The sequence below is a fragment of the Carlito syrichta genome, unplaced genomic scaffold, assembly GCF_000164805.1.
Source record: "Carlito syrichta isolate Samal-C Ts95f unplaced genomic scaffold, Tarsius_syrichta-2.0.1 Scaffold274072, whole genome shotgun sequence".
In the NCBI taxonomy this organism is placed as follows: domain Eukaryota; kingdom Metazoa; phylum Chordata; class Mammalia; order Primates; family Tarsiidae; genus Carlito; species Carlito syrichta.
The window spans coordinates 537,919-558,710 of NW_007218168.1; the positions used below are offsets into that span (position 1 = coordinate 537,919).

Below are 20,792 nucleotides of genomic sequence, written 5' to 3' on the forward strand. Positions count from 1 at the left end.
TGAGTTGCTGGTAAAGGTGGTCTGGTCCTGAATTACAGTTTGGATGAGAACTACCCAGAAGAGCCACTTCACCAAAGTCACCCAAATGGGAATTTTGTGTAAATGTGAAATAAAATCCTAATTTGGTAAGCCACTGATATTTTGGGATTGTTTTAGCAATTATCCCACTTTGAATAACACAGTGAAATCAACGGTTTAATACACTCATTTTACAAATATCTTTTGTAATTAGCATTCTACAAATGCCAAATGATCTTTGCCTTCAAGCAGTTCACAATCCAATCCATTTCCAGTAACTTGGATCTCATAATTCTAATAAATGTATTTGAGCTGCCTTAGCTTTTTACATTTTAAAGTGTGGCATGTAGTAAGAATATCATAATTAAAAACTTCATGTCCTTATCATTCAAAATGATGTTGAACCAACATTCCAAAGTCTTCACTGAGCATTTGATTTTTTAAGTCTAAATGCTATGCTAATATTGATAAGTAATAAAGACTAATTTCTTTCTATGTTCTATGTTTTTATTAATATATAAACCCCACACTGTGAAATTCACCCTTTTGTGCACAATTCCGTGAGTTTTGAAAAATGCATTCAATTGTGTAAGCACCACTATAATCAAGATATAGAAAAAATTGATCATTCCAAACATACTCCTGTGCCTCTTTGTACTCAATTCATTTGCTTGGACACCAGTTACTGGCAACCTGATCAAATTTCTGTTCTCTATGCTTACCTATGCAAAATATCATATAAATGGAATCATTTTGCATCTGATTTCCTTCCCTTAGCATAATGTAGTTGAGATTCAACCATGTTGCTACATATTACAATCATCCATTTTTTATTGTGTAATATTCCATTGTATCAATGTGCCATAATTTGTCCATTTACTATTTTAAAGCACATTTGCATTACTTCTAATTTTGAGCAATTAAGAACAAAACTGTTATGAACATTCAAGTACAGGTTTTTGACTGAAAATATGTTTTCATTTCAATTGGGTGAAATGAAGTTTCAAGCTGGGCACAGTGGCTCACATCTGTAAACCCAGTACTTTGGAAGGTGGAAATAAGAGTATTGCCTGAGTCCAGGGGTTCGAGATCATCCTGAGCAACTTGGCGAGACTTCATCTCTACAATAAAAATTTAAAAAATAAAAATTATCTGGGCACGGTGGCACATACATGTAGTCCCAACTACTTGGAAGGCTGAGGCAAAAGGATCGCCTGAGCCCTATAGGTTTAGGCTGCAGTGGTTGTGAACTGCATGCCACTGCCCTCCAACCTGGGCAACAAAGTGAGACTCTGACTCATAAAAATAAGAAAATCCACATAGGCGTTGTGTTTTTAGGTTGTGTGGCATGAGCATGTTTAAATTTGTAATAAAGTGTCAAACTGCTTTTAAAAGCAGATGTACCATTTGAATTTGCATCAGCAATATATGAGAATTGCAGTTATTTCATCAACAACTCTTGCTAGTGTTAGCTAATTTTTTTTAAGGTTATCCATAGATGGGTTAGTGGCATTTCATTATGGTTTCAATTTACATTTCTTTAAGGACTAATTTCTTCCCTGTACTTTTCAGCCATCTACATGCCTTTGATGGGATGTTTTCTCAATCTTTTATGCAATTTTCATTGGATTATTTTTCAATATTGAGTTCTGATAATTTGCTTAATATTCTGGATACAGGTGTTTTATAATATATGTGTTTGCAAATACCTTCTTCCAGTCTGTGATTTGTCTTTTTATTCTATCAACTGTGTAACTTTTGTGGAAATCAGTTGACCACATACATAGATAGGAATCAATTTCTGAACTCCTCTGTTTCTTTAATCCATATGTATACCTTTTCATCAATACTGAAATGTCTTAATTACTTAATTTATAGGTTTCAAAATCAGTTGCCCAACTTTCTTCTTTTCTCAATTTTTTTCCAAAACTTTTTCAGAAATTCAACATTCTTTACTTTCTGCAAAATTTTAAAAACCATTTTAGTAATTCATATAAAAATTTCTGCTGGCATTTTAATTGGTCTTGTATTATATCTATGGGTCAATTTAGAAGATAATTAATATTTTAAAAATATTGTCTTTCACTTTATGAACATGGTGAATAACTCTCCATTTACTGAGGCCACCTTTGATCGCTTTCATCAGTGTTTTGTAGTTTCAAAATACAGATCTAGCACATATTTCACTAGATTTATGCCTATCTTTTTTGATTTCATGAGTTATTGAAAATAACACTGTTTTTTAAATTTTAGTTTTCAATTGCTTATTGCTGGTAGGTACTAGAGATTTTTGTACATTAACCTCATACCTAATGACCTTGCTAACTCCTGAATTGTTTCAGCAGTTTTCTGAATATTAGTTGGATTTTCTACAAAGATAATTATTTAGCTATGAATAGAGACAACATTATTTCTTCATTTCCAACCCTCTCTTTTTTTTTTTTTTGGTATAGATCCAGTATTCTGTCTGCCATATACTTGAAGAATTTCTATTAATATTTCTTCTGGTCTAAGTCTGCTGAAAAAAAAAGTATTCATTCAGTTGTTTTCTGAAGAGTAATTTATTTCTCTGTCATTCTCAAAAAGATATTTTATCTGCATACAGAATTCTTAGTTGATAGTTTTACCCCTGCTTCAGAATTGTAAAGACATAACACTATTGGCTAGCATAGTTCCTAACAAGACATCCGCTTTGATTTTGATTTCTGTTCTTCTGTATGTGATGTATCTTTTTTTCCCTCAGCCTGCTTCAAGGTTTTTACTTTATTTTTCACCTCTTGACAGTTTAAGTATCATGTATCAAGATTTTTGTTGGCTTATTTTCAGTTATCTTATTCAGCTACAGTTCTTGAAATTGTGCGTTAATTTCTTTCATTATTTTTCTTAGCCATTGTGTCTTCAACTATTTCTTCTTTGTCTTCTGTCTCATTTTTTTCTGGAATTTCCAAATTGTATGTAAATTAGATTGTTTGATATTGTCCCATAGTACTGGACATGCTCTTCTGTTTTTATCATCATTATTTTTTTTTCTTTGTGTTTCAAATCTCTATTGATTTATCTTTACCTTTATTGATTGTTTCGTGGCTTTATTGAGTCTACTCATCAGTATGCTTCATCTCTGTTACTGTGTTCTTCAAGTCTAGTATTTCCATTTGATTCTTCCATATGATTTTCAATTAACTGTTGACATTTCTCAAACATTTTTGAAAACTGTCCATCTTCCTAAAGGACCTTTTAACTTACCATCGAGAGTTATTTAAAACCCTGTGTCATAGTTTCCAAATCAAATTGTATTTGATTTGGGCTGTGTTAATTTCTTTGCTCAGTGATATTTTTTGTCCAACTTTTTCCTCTGATTCTTAAATTTGGTTGGCTCCAGGATGTATAGGATAATAGACCCCGAGAAAAATGGTAATCTGCCTTGAAATGAGCATGTCTCTTTTGTTCTTTAGTCTTGTGCTGTGAGTGTTTACATGTGTACATCTAGAGGGTATGGGAACAACACAGTCATGAGTTGACCTTGGCTTAAGTTTTGTTATTGACTATCTTCAGTGCACCAACAAATCCAAATTTCTCCAGAATCGCTTGTGATTAGAATGAGATATTAGTTGTTGCAGGGTTTTCCCAACACTCCTGTTCCACCCTCAGTTGTAAACTTTCACTGTGAAACTGCATGTAGCAGAATATGTCTTTCCACATGCTGCCATCTGACCATGATAAACTGCTATTACCTGTTCTTCAATTCTAGCTAGCCTGGTGATAGATAGTGAGAATTTACTCTCTCTGCTGTACTGTTCTGTCTCAGTCTTAGGTGAATCTCTTGTTTCTATGTTCCAGGGTTTTGACTTTCTTGGTGGTTCTGCGTCTTTTTTAACTTTATTACATAATTCATGTCATAGTCTGGACACAGAGTGGTTTCCTGCCCACAGAAACCTCAATGCTTTTTTTTTAGTCGGAGTCTCACTTTGTCACCCAGACTGGAGTGCAGCAGTGAGATAGTTCACTGCAGCCTCACATTTGGCTCACAAGATCTTCCCACCTCACCCTTCCCAAGCAGCTTGGATTATAGGCACGCACCACCGTGCCCAGCTGATTTTTAGAGATGAAGTCTGTCTATACTGCCCAGGCCGTTTTCAAGCTTTTGGCCTCAGGCTACCCTCCCACCTTGACTTTTGTGCTTCTGTGATCACAGGCATGAGCCACTGTACCTGGCTGTTTTTAGCTTGTTCTTCCTTAGCAGTGGGTCTTCATCTGTCTCTGAGGAAAAAAGGTCATTGTCCTTCCCCAGTGGTCAGGATTTTGTCCCATAAGTTACAGGGAAACAGACTTGGTAGGAAAGAGTGTACCTTCTGCCTTCCTGCAGCAGCTTTCACTGCTTTAACTTAAACCTGCATCATGAAGGAAGTTAATTCTGGTTTTCCACCCTCCCCTAAGCATTTTTGTGAAGACTAGTCAAAGTCTGAAGAGAAAATCTTGAGAATAAGTGTGAACTCTTCTTTTATCTGTGGCTCCTAGAATTTTGTACTTACAGTACTTCACACTCAGTCTTCAGAAATCTGGTAAAACAATTTTTACTAGCTCCTATGGTGGCCCCATTTTCCCTTCATGCCCCATATTTCTCTGGAAATACTTATCTTTCTTGAGATTTCATGCTAATTAGTTTCCCTACAACCTCACTCAGCTCTCTTACCAATTCAAAACCAATTATGATTTTGTAGATTATTAAACCTTTTCTTGTTTTAGGATAGAGGCAATGATCTTTGCAGCTTTTTGCAAGCTAAGTGGAAGCTAGAATTAGTTCAATTACTATTTTTTCCTATTAAGTATGAAAGGACAGAACAAGAGTAGGAAGACATTTTTTATCTTGCTCTTAAACCCTGACATGATGAGGAAGAAATACAGGCTATGTCTTGGAGAAATGCATACTTTAAAGATTAATGTTGCCAACTTTGTCTTTTCAGAAACACAGACTCCTTAAGCATGACTAGTATCGACCCCCACTGTATACTAGGTGAATGGTGAACAGGACCCTCCCCTCAGGGTTTTCTGTCCAGACTTCCTGGTTCCAGGCATCAGAGGTATCTCACAGCTTTTGTCAGTGGGGCCGGCAGAAGTGGCAATCAAGCTTGCCTAGAGTACAGGGAGTTTGCAAGACCTAAGACATCATGCATTAGGCAAAAGTTATGCAAATCATAAAGTGTGTGATTACAAAAGTTATGCTGATCTCAGGGCTTCCCGCTGGAAATGCATAGGAGCTAAGGGGAAGTGCACCCTCCATTAACTCTAAGGAATGTTATTCAGGAATGTACAGGAGCACTGGGATCCTTATCACGCCCTTCTCTAAGGGCTATGATAATATGGGCAGACATTAGTGAGTCCCTACGGCATAGGTTCTCCAAGATATTCGCAGATAGTCAATAAGGATGTCATGGCAGTCACAACTACCTGATTGTAACACCTCCAAGGGAAAGGATTAAAGCCGGGCTCGGGGGCTACGCGGCCACGAGTATAGGCCCGCTTCCTGTCTGTGGGAAGTGAACCTTTCTTAAATAAATCTTTTCTTCTTTCCCTTCTTTGTGTGTTGCAATTCTTTGCATTACTCAGATCTCTGGTTGCCAGTGTTTACCTCCAGCACACTGGCTCCAGTGGTGCTGCGCCCACTCCCCATCCATCCACCTCTCCTCCATCCATCCACCCTCACCCTCTCTGTACCCTAACAAAGTAGACTTTGTTTTTAGAGTAATTGTATATTCCCAGAGAAAATGAACAGAAAGTGCAGAGTTCATATGTACTCCCTTGTCCCCAGCCCCCACCATGCAGTCTCTACCATTATCAACATCCCTTTTCAGAATGATATATTGTCAATTACTTTTTAAGGTCTGTTTTAACCTTCTGAGTATAAGTGTGGAAATGTGTACTAATTTTCAGCTAAGTAAACTGTAACAATGGCAAATAATGTTTGTTAGGCCAGGGAATTGTAAGCCAAACAAACTACTTCTCAGGAAGTAGTTTACTCTAATTCTGTGTATAATTCCTAGCGATGCTCTTTTTTGGAATACTAAGGCTATGAAGTGATGGTTAATATTTGTGTGTCTTTACGAATGCTTCTTGAAGGAATTCATTCAATTTCTAGAAAGACACCTGAAATGTTATTTTTATAACTAAAGTAGCAGATAGATGATGGTGCTGAGGAATTACTGGGTATTGAACTTGATGGATGAATAAACAAATAGATAAATTATTCACTTAAGGGTGCATGATGGATAAAGAATATATTGGAGAATGGTACCATGCTTGAAATGCTCTCAAAATTATACACACAAAAAAATGTAAAGAGGTATACAAAGTTAACCCTTTAGTGTCAATTGAACTTCTTCCTCTCTCTTTTTACCCCCATGACCTATAAGAAGATAGCATTCTCTATTGAAACAGCAAGAATTTTGGGATGGATGGGGACTCATAGCAACAGAAACAAAGAACAACTTAGGTCATGATTTACTTTAGATCTTTTACTAAGTTTGGTTTGGTATTAAGTCATTGAAGACTTTAGATTCAATATTTGTGAACTGGGCAATTGTAGAATAAAGTATTGGAATAAAAGATAAATGTGATGGTCTGCAGAATAAATTATTTCAGGAATTCTCACATTTTATTATATTAAAAACACCTGCAAGGCTAATTAAAATAGAGTTTACTAGACTCTATTTGCATAGATTTTGATTCAATAAGTCTGGGTTGAATGAAGCCTTTGAGAGGTATTGAATTTCTTGGCTTTTATAAACAAAATGCCAAAATAATAAAGATCATCAGCATTAATAATAGAAAGAAAGGATCTATGAAACATATTTTTCAAAGTAAGAGCTGAATTACAGAAGTTGGATGAAAAGTACAACTTTCCCAAGTGTTTGAGTAAGAGTGACAGATAATGCTGGGGAGCCCTTGGTGAAACTTAGAATTGGGAAATTTATCTTTGTTGTCTGCAGAGACATTGAGAAAAAACAGTAGTAATTTGAACTTCTAGGTACTGTGACCAAAGCCCTCACTGCTGTAGAGTTTTGCCAGATTGCTGCAGAGAAAATATTCAACCAGTTTTTTCAATTCTGCGAGACTTTAGAAACTGAGGGAAAGAATTCAGGCATGGTAGCTAGCACAGGTTAGACATTGATAGGTACATTTCCAATAGTTAGGTTTTAGGAAGCATTCAGACATTTTAAAAATTTCGTTTTACTGTAGGCGAAGCTGGCAGCCTCCCCACCCCCTTGGCAAATTAAAAGAAAACTGCATCAGATGGAAGACAGTCCAACTTTTCAATTTATGGCTTAGCATAATAATCACTGAGAAACTTTCAGATTACCTGTTGAAGGCGGAAGGCCAAAGACCACCTCTTAACTGGTCAAAGTCACAGAAATGATAAGACCACCTTTTAGTTAAAATTTCTGGATAGTAGTCTGGCAGGTCTCTTGGGGGGGTGGTTACTATGTGGTCAAGAAAAGACCCCTCTCCCTCCCCTTGTCTCCTCCTATCAGAAGCCCAGAAATGTCAGTCTCTGTGGAGCCATGGTTACCTCCATTCCACCAATTAGCATATCAATAACTAGGAAGCTGTATCTAGTTTGCAGATGAAAAAGCCTGGTTTTTCATTCTTTGAAAAACTCGCCCATGGCAGGTCTTTCTGCCACGTATCTTTCTTCTTCCTTCTTTCATTTCTCACTAATAAGCTTTGTTTGAAGACTTTGCTGGCCACTCTAAAATTCATTTTAGAAACGAGCCAAAGAATCCATGGATTTTGTGCCACATCCCATCTGGCATCAGATGGGAAGAATCGCTATCTTTCCATTGTCCAGAATATCTCAGAACCTGTTGTTATGGACCAAGCAATGTTCAGATTATCTCCCTTGATACCGATAAGTCAAAAGACCATGGAACTGGTAGAAAGAAGTTTATTTCTGAATTCAAATCCAGGGAGCAGAGGCAGACTGGAGGTCTTTCTAAAATGGTTCTGCTCCCCACCCCCCTCAGGCCCCACAGTCCACTTTTATAGTTTAAGTTGTTGGTATCTATACTTTGGCCACATGATCAGCAGAATATAGTATAGAACTTACGTTACAGCTGCATTTTACATTTAGATAGTGACATTAGAGTAGAGAAAGTTTATAAGTCCTAAGACATCATGCATTGAAAAAGTTATGCAGATCACAAGATTTATGATTACATCGACACCATATAGTTCAAAGAAAGGGAGTAAATAGGGATTTACATCCTTGAGCATAGTCTGCAAGGAAGTCAATGATCCCCTGAAGCTACTTACTGGGAGTGCATATAAGACAAGGGGATGCTCAGTAATGTGCTCAGAAATGTGCAGGAGTGCTTGAACCCTTGCCCTTCTCTAGGGGCTGCGACAATATGGATGAACATTAGTGGGTTCCTGTATCACTGTGTCAAAGGCATTGCAAAAACCATGGTGGCATGACTGAATGAATTAATGAATAAGTGATAAATGACACGTTGATGAGTGTAGAAGATTTAGTAGACAATTATCAGACATTTGGTTAGTAGATAAGTTGGCATGTGGATGATGAAATGCATCTGTGGGTGGAGGAGCAGATGAACCAATGGATGAGTGGGTTTTGAGATGGTGATAGACATTTGTATAGAAGAGTGCATATGCAGATGGTGGTGCTGAGGAATTACTAGGTATTTGTCTATGTAGATTGAATAAATACATGGATAAGTGATTCAATTAAGGGTACATGGTGTATAAAGAATATATCAGAGAATATATTCTCTCAATATTATATTAAATTTCTGCATATGTAGTAAAACTTTGAAAAAGCATGCAAAGTTAATCCTTTTGTGCTACTTTGAATAATCTTTCTTCTTTCTCTTTTTTATCCTATAGATCATAAGATTCTCTCTTTTTTGCATTTTATTTGAAGTCTTAAATATTTTCATGCAATACTATTATTTTGGAACTTAGATAGTAAAATGAGACATGCACTGGATATCTACTGACACTTGTAAAGTTCACAACAGCCCATTATATCCTTTGCATATAGTTCAGCAGAATAAAGCATACCTCTCTTGTATTCAGATAGATAAATAAGAAAATTCCAGAGCCAAAGGAAAGGACCTTTTTCACCTGATATGAATAGAATCTCATTCATTGCTCACTAGAATAGGGGCATTGATGGCTAAGAGTCAGATTTAGGTTGTAGGGAAACATCATACAATCTCACAATGCTAGCTTCTATGATTTTTTTTGTTAAAGATGGCTCAGCCTATAATTCCAGCACTTTGGGAGGCTGAGTCGAGTGGATTACCTGAAACTGGGGGTTTGAGACCAACCCGGGCAACTTGATGAGACCTTGTCTCTACAAAAAATCAAAAATTAGCTGGGCTTGGTAGCACATGCCTATAGTTCCGGCTACCTGGAAGGCTGAGGCCGAAGGAGTGCTGTAGGTTAATGCTGGGGTGGCTGTGAGCATGCCACTGCACTGTAGCTTGGGTGCCAGAGTGAGACTCCAACTCAAAAAAAAAAAAAAAAGAAAAGAATAGCCTAAGGTTTCAGTGGAATTTTGGAGGGAAGTTTTCTGCAGGGAGAATATGGGTGGCATGGAGGCTCTGCCCTTGAGAATTGGGAGTAGTGACAGCAATTAACACTCTATTGCATGAAATTCCTGGGGGGAATCTGCCGGCCCCACATTGCCAGTGTGGCCAATACCACATGTTATTAGTTCTGTGTATATGAGCCAATTTGGAGCATCTGTGAACTTCCTTCCTAATTTTTCTCAAATATAAACTAGTCCCGGGTGATTTCTGAGTCCTAGAGTCCAAGAGGTCTGGGATGCTCAATTTCTATGGTCCACCACTTTATTGGAAGAGAAATCTCTTAGAAAACAACTTAATCTTAGACTCCTGGTGTTAATCGTAGAGGTTTATAGAGGGGCATGCATAGTACTGATGTGATTGGTTAGGAGCTTTGGGTCAGAGATATGAAACATGAATAGTGAGGTATTCTCACTCTAAGTATTGCAGAAAATGTATTTAAAAAGTTCTGCTTTCCAGAAGCTGGATACTTAGGTATATTTTTATTTTATTGGTTTCTCAATTTCAAATTTTAATATAAGCAGAGAAAGAGTAAAAATAGATATTGGGGAAGATGATGATTTAATAATTAAAAAATAGAGATACCAGTCAGCCACGGTGGCTCAGACCTGTAATCCCAGCACTCTGGGAGGCTGAGGCAAGAGGATTGCCTGAGCCTAGGGTTTGGAAACCAGTCTGGGTAACTCGGTGAGACCTTGTCTCCACAATAAATAAAAAAATTAGCTGGGCGAGGTTGCATGCGCCTGTTACAGCTAGTTGGAAGGCTGAGGCGGAAACTCACCTGAGCCCAGCAGGTTGAGGTTGCAGTGGCCGTGAGCGTGCCACTGTACTCCAGCCTGGGCAACAGAGTGAGACTCCAACTCAAAAAAAGAAAAATAGAGATATCATGGATGAATTATAGCGTCATTTTGGGAAGACATTTGGGAGGAAATCCTAGATTAATAAAACATTTAGTTATACATTGATATTCATGAGGTTGTAGTAGGAGTATATTATCTTTCCAGAAAAGATAAATTGTAAATTGCTTTAAAGTCTCTTATCTCAATTAGTTCCCTGATGGTGTGTATACAAAATATTTTTATTTTCTATTTTCAATAGAAAAAAATGAAATGTAAGATGATTAGATTAATTGTTCAAAGTCAAAAGTCTCTTCGAATGTGAACTGGGACTAGAATTGATAACCCCTGACTCTCATTTCAGTGTTGGTTCCTCTCGAATGGGCTGTAGAATTGCTCTGTGGAAACTTTCTAGAGTAAGGGAAATGTATGGCAAGAAAATACTGTATTCTTTGATACAGGACAAGAGATATACAGAGGTGAGCACTTACAAAGTGAGACCATGGTAAAATATATTATCAAAGGTGTATTTCAGGATTGTACATGTTTGAAAAACTAGGTCTCAATAATTGGATTCAGATTTTGTAAAAAGTTAGGTAAGCACATTAAAACAAGAAGTAGGTAACAAGACTCCAAAGAAGAAAAACTAATTATCCTCTCAGGATATAAAATCATCTTTGAGACATCACCCATCCTGTGTCACTGGGATTTCCTGTTTCTAAATGTTAAGGTAATGGAAATATTACTGCCCAGGATGGATGCATTCAATGTATACAACAGCCAAGTGTTCATCCACAGATCAAACGAATCTTCCTCTTATCAACAATGCCATTTTCATTGACATGTCAACTGTGTAAAGGTATGCTTCTGGTTTATTTGACCAGCATAAAAGAAAATTATCTGTAACTTGTGCTATCTTTATATGCTCTGTTTCTATATTTAGGACTCGATTTGTCTCTGCTGAGACCGTAGAGGATTCCAGTACGGAGGTCAAAAATGAGAAAGACTCCAAAAAAGTGTTACAAAAGGTGATGCATAGACACATTTTCCCAAGGAAAAAACCTTGTGGCATTCCATTCCTTAGCTGTAGGACATCATGTATGTCATGATGTAGGACATCATCTCTATAATATGGGTGATGGGCTTACCCTCAAGCCTCACTTTGTTTGAGATCAGATTGTCAATCCTTATTCAATTTTATCCAACCATACACTCTTTGATTGACAGTAGTGGAAATGATTATTATTCTGGAATATTACTGGAGAATGAGGCCTGAAGAATACTCTTAGAGTATGCAAACCTTCTGAAACTTTCTGAATCGATACTTTACTTTTTCAATTGTGTAGGGAGAAATAGAATATAATGTATTGAAGTAGCCAGCCAAAAGAAGTGGGAGATGGTTTCAGATAGTTTTAAGCATTATAACACATTCACCAGATGTGATGGGATACTGAAGTGTGGCACTGGTGATTACAAATAGAAACTCAAACTAAATGTCAAGCTTTGGATATTTCCTTCCTTATAAAAGCAAACTGACTATTTTGGAGTGTTAGTCCACTGAGTAGCCATGAAATTTCAATAAAATTAGAAGCAATAAAAGAAATATATGAACAGTAGCATTAGAAGACATTTTCAGAACACTACAAGTAATGATCCCGTTTGTTTGGCACCAATATAGTGAAGAGTTCTATCAATGCTTATTTGATTTTTGACTATAGGTTTCTTATCTTTTTCTTTGTGAACCATTGCTTATAGTTTCTTCAAGGCCTTGCTATTTTTATATTGGAACAAGAATATGGGGAGGACATAGTAAGAAGCTGAAAGGGAACATTATGTGAAAAGTCTTATTTTTACTTGGGGTACTCTTTCCTCTCAGACATTCTGCAAAGTTGTAGAAGCTGGGCATGAATGGGACTCCCATCTGGAAGATCAACTGTTCAGAGTTTAAGTAAATTATAGCAGATTAGTTGAGATATGCATAATTCCACAATTCCAAAATGCAAGATGCTTACACCAAACATTAGTGTAAATCACTGCCTATGAATGACCTTTGGTAATATGTTTAACTCGACTTAAGATCTTGACCCTCCTGATAGTCATTTTTAAGATGGGGAGAGGAAAGGGCAACTTTAGAGAAGAGACTATATTTACTAGAAGGCAAGCCTGATGTAGAGAGTTGCACAGAATGGCACAAAGCTGTTTAACTTTTAGATGAAGTATTAGAAGACAGACTCAGAGAAAGGGAAGCAGGAAATCTAAAGTCAAATTTTATCTGTCCCATCCAGGTGAAGTCTAGTCCAGGTTTTAACATTAGCTAGCATTATTGTGCAAATTTTTCACTCCTTACCTTTTGTTCAGGTGACATATATTTTTAGCTAAAGATGTTATAAGATGTCAATTGAATCAATAGGAAAAAGTATAGCAGATCTGTAAAGGAGAAATAGGTTGAGGAATAACGTTTAACTTGTAACAATTTAGATTCAGTTTTTAAAATAAAGAAAATAAAACAATTTCCACGGGGTGAGTGAATAGACTTGCTTTATTGTTTAAAAAAAGATTGATTAAAATTTAACTTTTAAATTAGGTGTGCTATGTTATATACAAAGAATTATGTGAGGAACTGGAACACCTATTTTTTGGTATTTATTTCTTTGTCGCAGAAAGAGCATTTCAGTTCTGATATTTACTGTAACTAATAATTACTGTGTAAAGAGGGAAGGCATGTGGAGACACTTTTAAGTAGGACCTCACAATGGTAATATTTCAAATGAGCAATTTCATCTTCGCTGTCTATACCTCATCCTGACTTCTTGCAATTTCAGTGTCATTCACATTGTCAGCTCCAGTTTCTACTCACATTTGATCTATTGTAAAGGATCAGTGTATGTTGAGATACCGACTCCTAATAAGTTTAGGTATTTCATATTATAAACCTTCCATTTAGCATTATTTTGCCTTTGAACATGTCACAAAAAGGGCAATGCTTCACATAAATGTAATAAATTTCAGTCATTAGTGACAGGCAGGGCTTTAAGGACATAATTTGTATGAAATGTTACAATTACATAACATATTTTATGTTTCATTCTATTATTCATGGCCACTGTAATTGCCCTAACTTTACCACCATTTATAAAACACAGGCAAGAGGAACTCCTTCATCCATGGTGCTTATGTCTAAGAAAATGAACCATAGGGGCATGTCATTCTCCAAACTATATTCTGAGCAAGCAGCATACACTGTTTATTTTTCAATAGACAATGAAAGCTCAAACAATATAGACAAAGGCTTGAGGTTTGTTGAATAGAAAGATGATATGACCCCAAGAAGGTAAAATAGGATTTCATTGTTTCTCGAAGGAGCATTAGGTGCCAGCAAATAGATAAAGTCGCTGTAGTTAGACAAATACTGATAAGAGCACAGAAGCCACATTTGTGCACAAGGAAGAACTAATTGAACTCTTGTGTTCATTGTTCAACCCTGACTTTGAAAGTCAACTATATATTTGTCCAAGACTGACTTATTTCATTTAGCAAAATGTCCTCACTTGTGCCCATTGAACTTTTTAATTTAATTATGTGCTTATCATATTTATTCCATCACCAAAGCATAAGCTACATGAGTGGGGAACTTTATTTGGCTCAGTGTTGTATCCCTAGTACCCAGCATAGCATTTGTCACATATTTGGCATGCCATAAAAATGTTTGAATGAATAAATTAATGCTAAGTTCTTATTACCAAAAAAATAAAATAAAATAAAATCAACTGCATGTCTAATCCTGTACTGAGAGGACTTAGTTGTCTTGTTTGTACAGGCAAATGGAGCAAATATTCTCACATTTTCTCCTAGGTTAGTTGCCTTCAATGAAAAACACAGGTTTAGGGAGAACTACGGACTTACAAATTAGAGCTGAAAAGTTGGATCTCTGCTTTGTGATAGAAGTGATTAGACATGAAGCATGCTATCTGGATCTTAGTCCACTCTCCACCTTGAAGTGAGAATATGAATCCAGTTCCATTTTAGCTGGAAGCTGAGCGCAAAGCAATGTGAAGATGGTATTAACTGTATGTGTGGTAAAATTATCTAAACAACACATTTTTCCTCCTTCATTTGGCTTCCAAATGCACCTGATAATTCATTTTTCTTTATCTAACATGAATCCCTAGAATAACTCTGTGAGTGTAGACAAAAAGAACTTTTGAATATTAAGCTTTTTTTAAAAAACCAAGACAATAGGCTTGAAAAGAAATAACAACCTTAATGTGTTAAAAGTAATCATGTAATATGTTGGTAAAATGTATTGATGTATTAAGCAGACTATTTTAATAAAATACTTTGTAGTAAAATACACAACAAATATAGATGCTAAAATTAATAAAATAAAAGTAACTACAGTGTAGATGATACAATTAATAAAATAAAAATGTGGAACTAAATTATGGATTGTATGAAAACTTCTCAGTTCAGGATAAATTGAGTTTTTAAACATGTAGAAATTATAGATATGCTTATGCATGAAAACTATGCAATAAATTTGAACTTTGTGTGATTAATTTGGAATTAGTGTGTAGGATGCTTGGAGTGGGTGGAGGCTATGTCAGAGAAACTGATAAGAAAGGTCTTGCACTCCATAAGATAAGAATGGTGAGGGAATGGGTAAGTATGACTAAAGACTAAAAGGAGGATGAGAGTTAAGCAGTAGAAGAAATAAAGAAATTTTCCTCTAAGGAATAGTGATGGGTGGGAATAAAACATGATTCAGTGAGAGAATGGAAGAAATCTAATTCTGTTGACAGAAATAAAGAAGTCAGAAGGGAATTTCATTTGTAGAAAGAAGCGTGCAGTCCTTGTTGAGATATTTAGAAAACATTCATTAAGGTTTTGCAGAATGAATTTGGAGCTTTGGAGAGAAGTTTAGAAGACAAATGTAAAATTGAGAGTAAGTCATATAGAGTTAATAGTAATTATTATAGTTAAAAATGGCAAGTCCTTCAAGAAAAACTATAGAAAGAAGAGCACAAGTTCTGAGCACAGAACCTTAGAAAATGATCACAGCAATGGAGCAGGACAATTTAGAAAAATTATCTAAGATGAGAATTTGAAGAAAAATCAGAACAGAAGCCTATGATAGAGTTGAGAGTTTAAAGAAACAAATAGGAAACATTGCAAAAAAATTAAGTAAAAAATACAAATAGAACAGAAATCTCTGAAGATTAAGATGGCAAGTTATCAGTAACCTTTAGGTTTTCACATTCCGTAGATCAGTGAGGATGAAAATTTCTATGGGCTAAAGGATGTATATTAGGAAATAAATTCAGAAAATAGGTATCAATCATTAGAGATGAAGTGAGAATTAGAATAGTATAGATACAGCAAAGTTTCCCACATTGAGATGTCTTGCATATTTTCTCTTATAATGAGGGAGAAGGAATCACTCAGAAGTAAGAGAAACCTGAGGGTGGTAAAGAGGGGAGATAAATGAAGAATGAAAATCCTGAAAGAGACAGAGATCATGAATGAAGACTAATTATCATCAATTAATAATAGGCTTCTGCCTGTTCAGGAGAACTATAGGTACTTTAGTCCTTCATCTTTATTACTTGTGTCAATGACTCTTTCAGTTGGCTAATGAGCTGTTGGACTTGAAGTTCATGCTTTTTCTGGGATTTGACACTGACACTCATTTGTAATGAGACAGGGCTGCAATGGAGAGATGTGTGAGGTGGATGCAGAGTGAGTCATGGGCTTACATGGTCTCCAGGCAACTGGTCCAGTGCAGCTGAGGAGCAAATGATGTGATAATGATCTCTCTGTGTCTTTTTCACCCCTGGTGTGTCTGCTCTTTGAGAACAAGAAGGGCAATATCCACCCTGAAATTCTAGCATCTAGTAAAGATGGCACTTCATAGATGTTTACCTAATTAATAAAAAAAGAAACGTCTACTTTAAAAGGTAATCTGTCATCTTTTTAACAATTCACAGATCTTTTTTGAATAAAATGTTTCCTTAAAGCTTTAAAATATAAATTTGATACTAGAGAGACATTGGCCAAAAAAATAGAATACAAATTTGATTGTCTTCTTTGAAGCAATCAGATGTATTCTCAGGTTGATTATGATTTCAGTCAAGCACCCTAAGGGGTGGTGGTGGGAACATCAGACAGAGCAGTAAAGGAGGACATGTTGGAGGGAAGAGCAGGTTTTGAGAAGGACATTAGGGGACAGTACAGAAAAAAGTGTATGTGAACATCTGAATATGAATGAGATGAACATTTCTGAAACTATGTGTTTTGTTTAATCCTTTATTAGGTAAATTGGCTGAAGTGTTGACCGTCTTTTGCTTTCAGAGAAGAGACTAGTCTGATCAAAACCTCTGTTTTTGCCCTCAGTCCCTCCTACCTCTCCTCTCTCCTGCTTTCCCTTATATTGTACACTGCAACAAAACAAAGTCAGTGAATAGGAAGTCATGGAATAAGAATGATCAAGTTTTAAAACATTTAAAAGTGCAATCTATTTCTGTTTATTTTTCAAAAGTGATGCTACGACATGTTAGTTTTACTGACAAAATAAACCATAAGGGAATTTCCATTCCAGTGTACATCTCCATGAATGCATACTTTCTACTGTCTTGGACAGTGAAGATAGATTCCTAAACACTTGCTTTCCCTTCATCATTTGTATTTAGAAACATCCATACTCTTATTTTCTTTATTTTAAACCCATATCCAGAAGACAGATTTTTGACAGCAGCAAGTTGAAAAGAGAAAAATACAAAGAAAAAGATACCATTGCAATGCTCTCCCCCATCCCACTAATGGTTAGAGACAAAAACCTATCAAGAAGAGCAAAAGATCTTCAAAGTATCCAAGTTCTCAGATCTGTTAAAGATTGCTATGAATTTATATTTGATTTTGTTGATGGAATGTGAGAGAAAATCATATTTGCTACTTTTTCTACCCATGGGTAAAGATAACCCTACTATTAACACCCAGAGTTCTCTAGTAGTACTACCAATAATATCACACAAAATATTTCCCCACAAGTTGCCCACATTATGCTTAAATGTACTGGTGGAGCAACCCCCTCGAGTCCTCTCCCACTGTGGAAGCTTTTCTGTCCTCTTAATAAATCCTGCTTTCTAAAAAAAAAAGTACTTGTGAGCTGTTTAATATTAACCTGTTTTACATATGAAACTTATCAATAAACAAAAATAATATCTCTACTAAATAGAGTTTTCAAACCTAGGTTCTCTGTTTCTAGAGCTTTCCACAAGACCTTTGCCTCTTCCCATGTTTTCTTTTGTAATTGATTTACACATGTCATCAAGATGGATCTTATCAACATATCTGAGATAATTTTTAAACCTTCCAGTACTGTCTTTCTTCATTTTTCCAACCATTGTTTCTTACCATGCTCTTTTTGTTGTGGAAGCAAGGTAAAAATGCAGAACTCCTAAAATGTACTACATCACCTTCAGGCTTTTACTGACCTCCCTGAATCACATCATTTCCTTATTAAGGTACTAGCTAGTTTCTCTGAAGCAGGGTAGATATAGCGCATATTGGGATCAAGTTGTCATCTTGGCCTTAGGAATAATCTAAAGACCAAGGCTAGTGCTGACAGATCTTACACATATGCTTAAGAGTAATTTTAAGCATAAAACAGCTTCTGTTTTTTTCTGACTCTGTTTTTTCTGACTTTCTGCAGATTAATAATTCTCACATTTTTTGATGGAACCAGATAACCAGACGTGGGTGAGTGCATTTATCCTCCTTGGCTTGTCCAGTGACTGGGACACTCAGGTCTCTCTCTTTGTCCTGTTCTTGATCATGTACCTGGTGACTGTGCTGGGGAACTTTCTCATTGTTCTTTTGATCAGACTGGACAGCCAACTTCGCACTCCCATGTATTTCTTTCTCACCAACCTCTCCCTTGTTGATGTCTCCTATGCCACAAGCATAGTCCCTCAACTGCTGGCACATTTTCTTACAGAACATAAAGTCATCCCGTTCCTGAGCTGTGCTGCCCAGCTATTTTTCTCCCTGGCCTTGGGTGGGATTGAGTTTATTCTACTGGCAGTGATGGCCTATGACCGTTATGTGGCAGTGTGTGACCCCCTGAGGTATGTGGTCATCATGCATGGAGGGTTGTGTGCTAGGTTGGCCATCATATCCTGGGTCTGTGGCTCCATTAACTCTCTTGTGCATACTGTCATCACCTTTCAGCTACCCATGTACACTAACAAGTATATTGACCATATATCCTGTGAAATCCTGGCTGTGATCAGGCTGGCTTCTGTGGATACTTCCTCCAATGAGGTCACCATCACGGTCTCTAGCATTGTCCTTCTGATGACACCCTTCTGCCTGGTTCTTTTGTCCTACATCCGGATCATCTCCACCATCCTAAAGATCCAGTCCAGAGAGGGAAGGAAGAAAGCCTTCCACACCTGTGCCTCTCACCTCATGGTGGTTGCCCTTTGCTATGGCATGGCCATTTTCACTTACCTCCAGCCCCACTCTAGTCCCTCTGTTCTTCAAGAGAAGTTAATCTCGCTCTTCTATGCCATTTTGACACCCATGCTGAACCCTATGATTTATAGTTTAAGGAATAAGGAGGTGAAGGGGGCCTGGCAGAAACTATTAGGAAAACTCTCAGGGTTAACATCAAAATTGGCAACGTGATGTCTCACAAGTATCATTTAGAAAAAAGAGCTTTGCCTCAGTGTTCTTCATCCCAATGAGATGTGACAGGCTTAAACCGCATTGCCCTGGCAACCAGCAAGAAGATGACATAACATCTACTGGGAATGTTATGTAGGAGGCTGAGTGGTTGAGTTGATGGAGGTATTTTTATGTCACAGCAGCATAACTAGTGGAGTTAGGTTACTATCATATTTGATCCACCACACATTTAATCTCCATTCCTATGTCTTGAAAGTAATAGAGACAAATTGGACAACATTATTGTTTTGATTTGGTGTATAGTTTTTATTTATGAACCTATTGTGGAGTTTATATTGAACAAGTGGTTCTTGACATTTCTCTATGTTTTGTAAAATGTTATAATGTACCATTGAGAACAAAATGCACTTTTGTATTTGAAGATTTGCTTGTAATAATGCATGATTTTCAAAACTACATCCAGTCAAAATTTGTGATTTATGAAGAAACATCAACTGAACATCCTGTTTTAATCAAAGTTGGCTTTTTGGTTTGTTTGTTTGTTTTGCATAATAGCATTATCAGCTAAGGAACAACTGAGATTGTTACTGCTAAGTAGTGAATGAACAATTTGATAAGAAAATTATTACACATGTATGGAGTTTCGTTCAAAAGGATAAAGAAGTTTAATCTTTGAAAATCCAGATAAATTGTGGTATTTATCTGAAAATTTGAAAATAAAATAAGCAAATAAGTAATGCAGTAAATGTATAAAATACTAAAGACATATTCAGTATCCAAAAAGAATATTTATTGGATAGGCCAGTGAAAGATGATAGGGCTTTACTATGGATTTTAAAACACCAGGATATGTCAATCTCCTGTGTAGAAGTTACATGTATGTCCATTTTAAGAGCTTTCTCCTACTCCACCTCATACACATGCAGTAAAGTTCTAGTCAACCTTTGTAAATATGTTGAGCTAGAGCCTTCTGAGAATATACATCACCTTTGATTTTTTTTTTTTTTAAAAAACCTAAATATGAGGAAAATGTTGAAGAAATGATTGAACAGGGGATGGGGAAGAGGAAAAAAGAAAAAAATAATAATGGGTCTTCTCACTTACTTCAAAGAGTATCAAAGGGGGACTTTCATTTCTTGTTTTCATGTCCTCATTAGCTCAGTTGATTTGCAGTTCTTTCATTTGTGAACACATTATCACACAACCTCAGAGTTCAAATAAAGTTGAAAGCTCAAATATTCCAAAGTTCATTTGACATTTCAATTTTATCTTAAAATTGATCTAATTCTAAATTTTGTGAAATGGGCAGGTATTCCAACAAGTGTCAGTGACATTGAACTGAGCTTGTGCTGATGTTAATTTAATAAATACTAGTGGAGTGCGTTTTGTGTGTTAGTGAAAATGAGTGGCTTATGAGACACTACAGTTAAAATATAATCCTGGCAACCAAGGACATGACCACATAGTAGGGAAGGTAGACAATAAAGCAATTATAGTGCAGTCAGAGAGACATTACAGTGAATGCAAGTCCAGGGGCTTATAGGAGTCCATTGGTATGATTGTAGAAGACTTACTATATGAAGGATCCCTTCGACTGAGACCTGAAAGTTGAGCACATGTTATTCAACCTGACCAAAGAACAACCTGT

The 20,792-nt window shown here is 36.4% G+C and overlaps 1 protein-coding gene across 1 annotated transcript; it reads left to right on the forward strand.

The window, feature by feature from the left end:
- Positions 1–18,154: 18,154 nt before the first annotated feature.
- LOC103254260 (olfactory receptor 2F1-like) lies at positions 18,155–19,232 on the forward strand. Its single transcript, XM_008052395.1, has one exon. It carries the CDS (start codon positions 18,191–18,193, stop codon positions 19,142–19,144), a length of 954 nt encoding a protein of 317 aa, XP_008050586.1. The 5' UTR covers positions 18,155–18,190; the 3' UTR covers positions 19,145–19,232.
- The last annotated feature ends 1,560 nt before the right edge of the window (positions 19,233–20,792 follow it).

Excerpts from the sequence above, each read along its gene's own strand:
- LOC103254260 (XM_008052395.1), top strand. The coding sequence starts at position 18,191 with ATGGAACCAGATAACCAGACGTGGGTGAGTGCATTTATCCTCCTTGGC.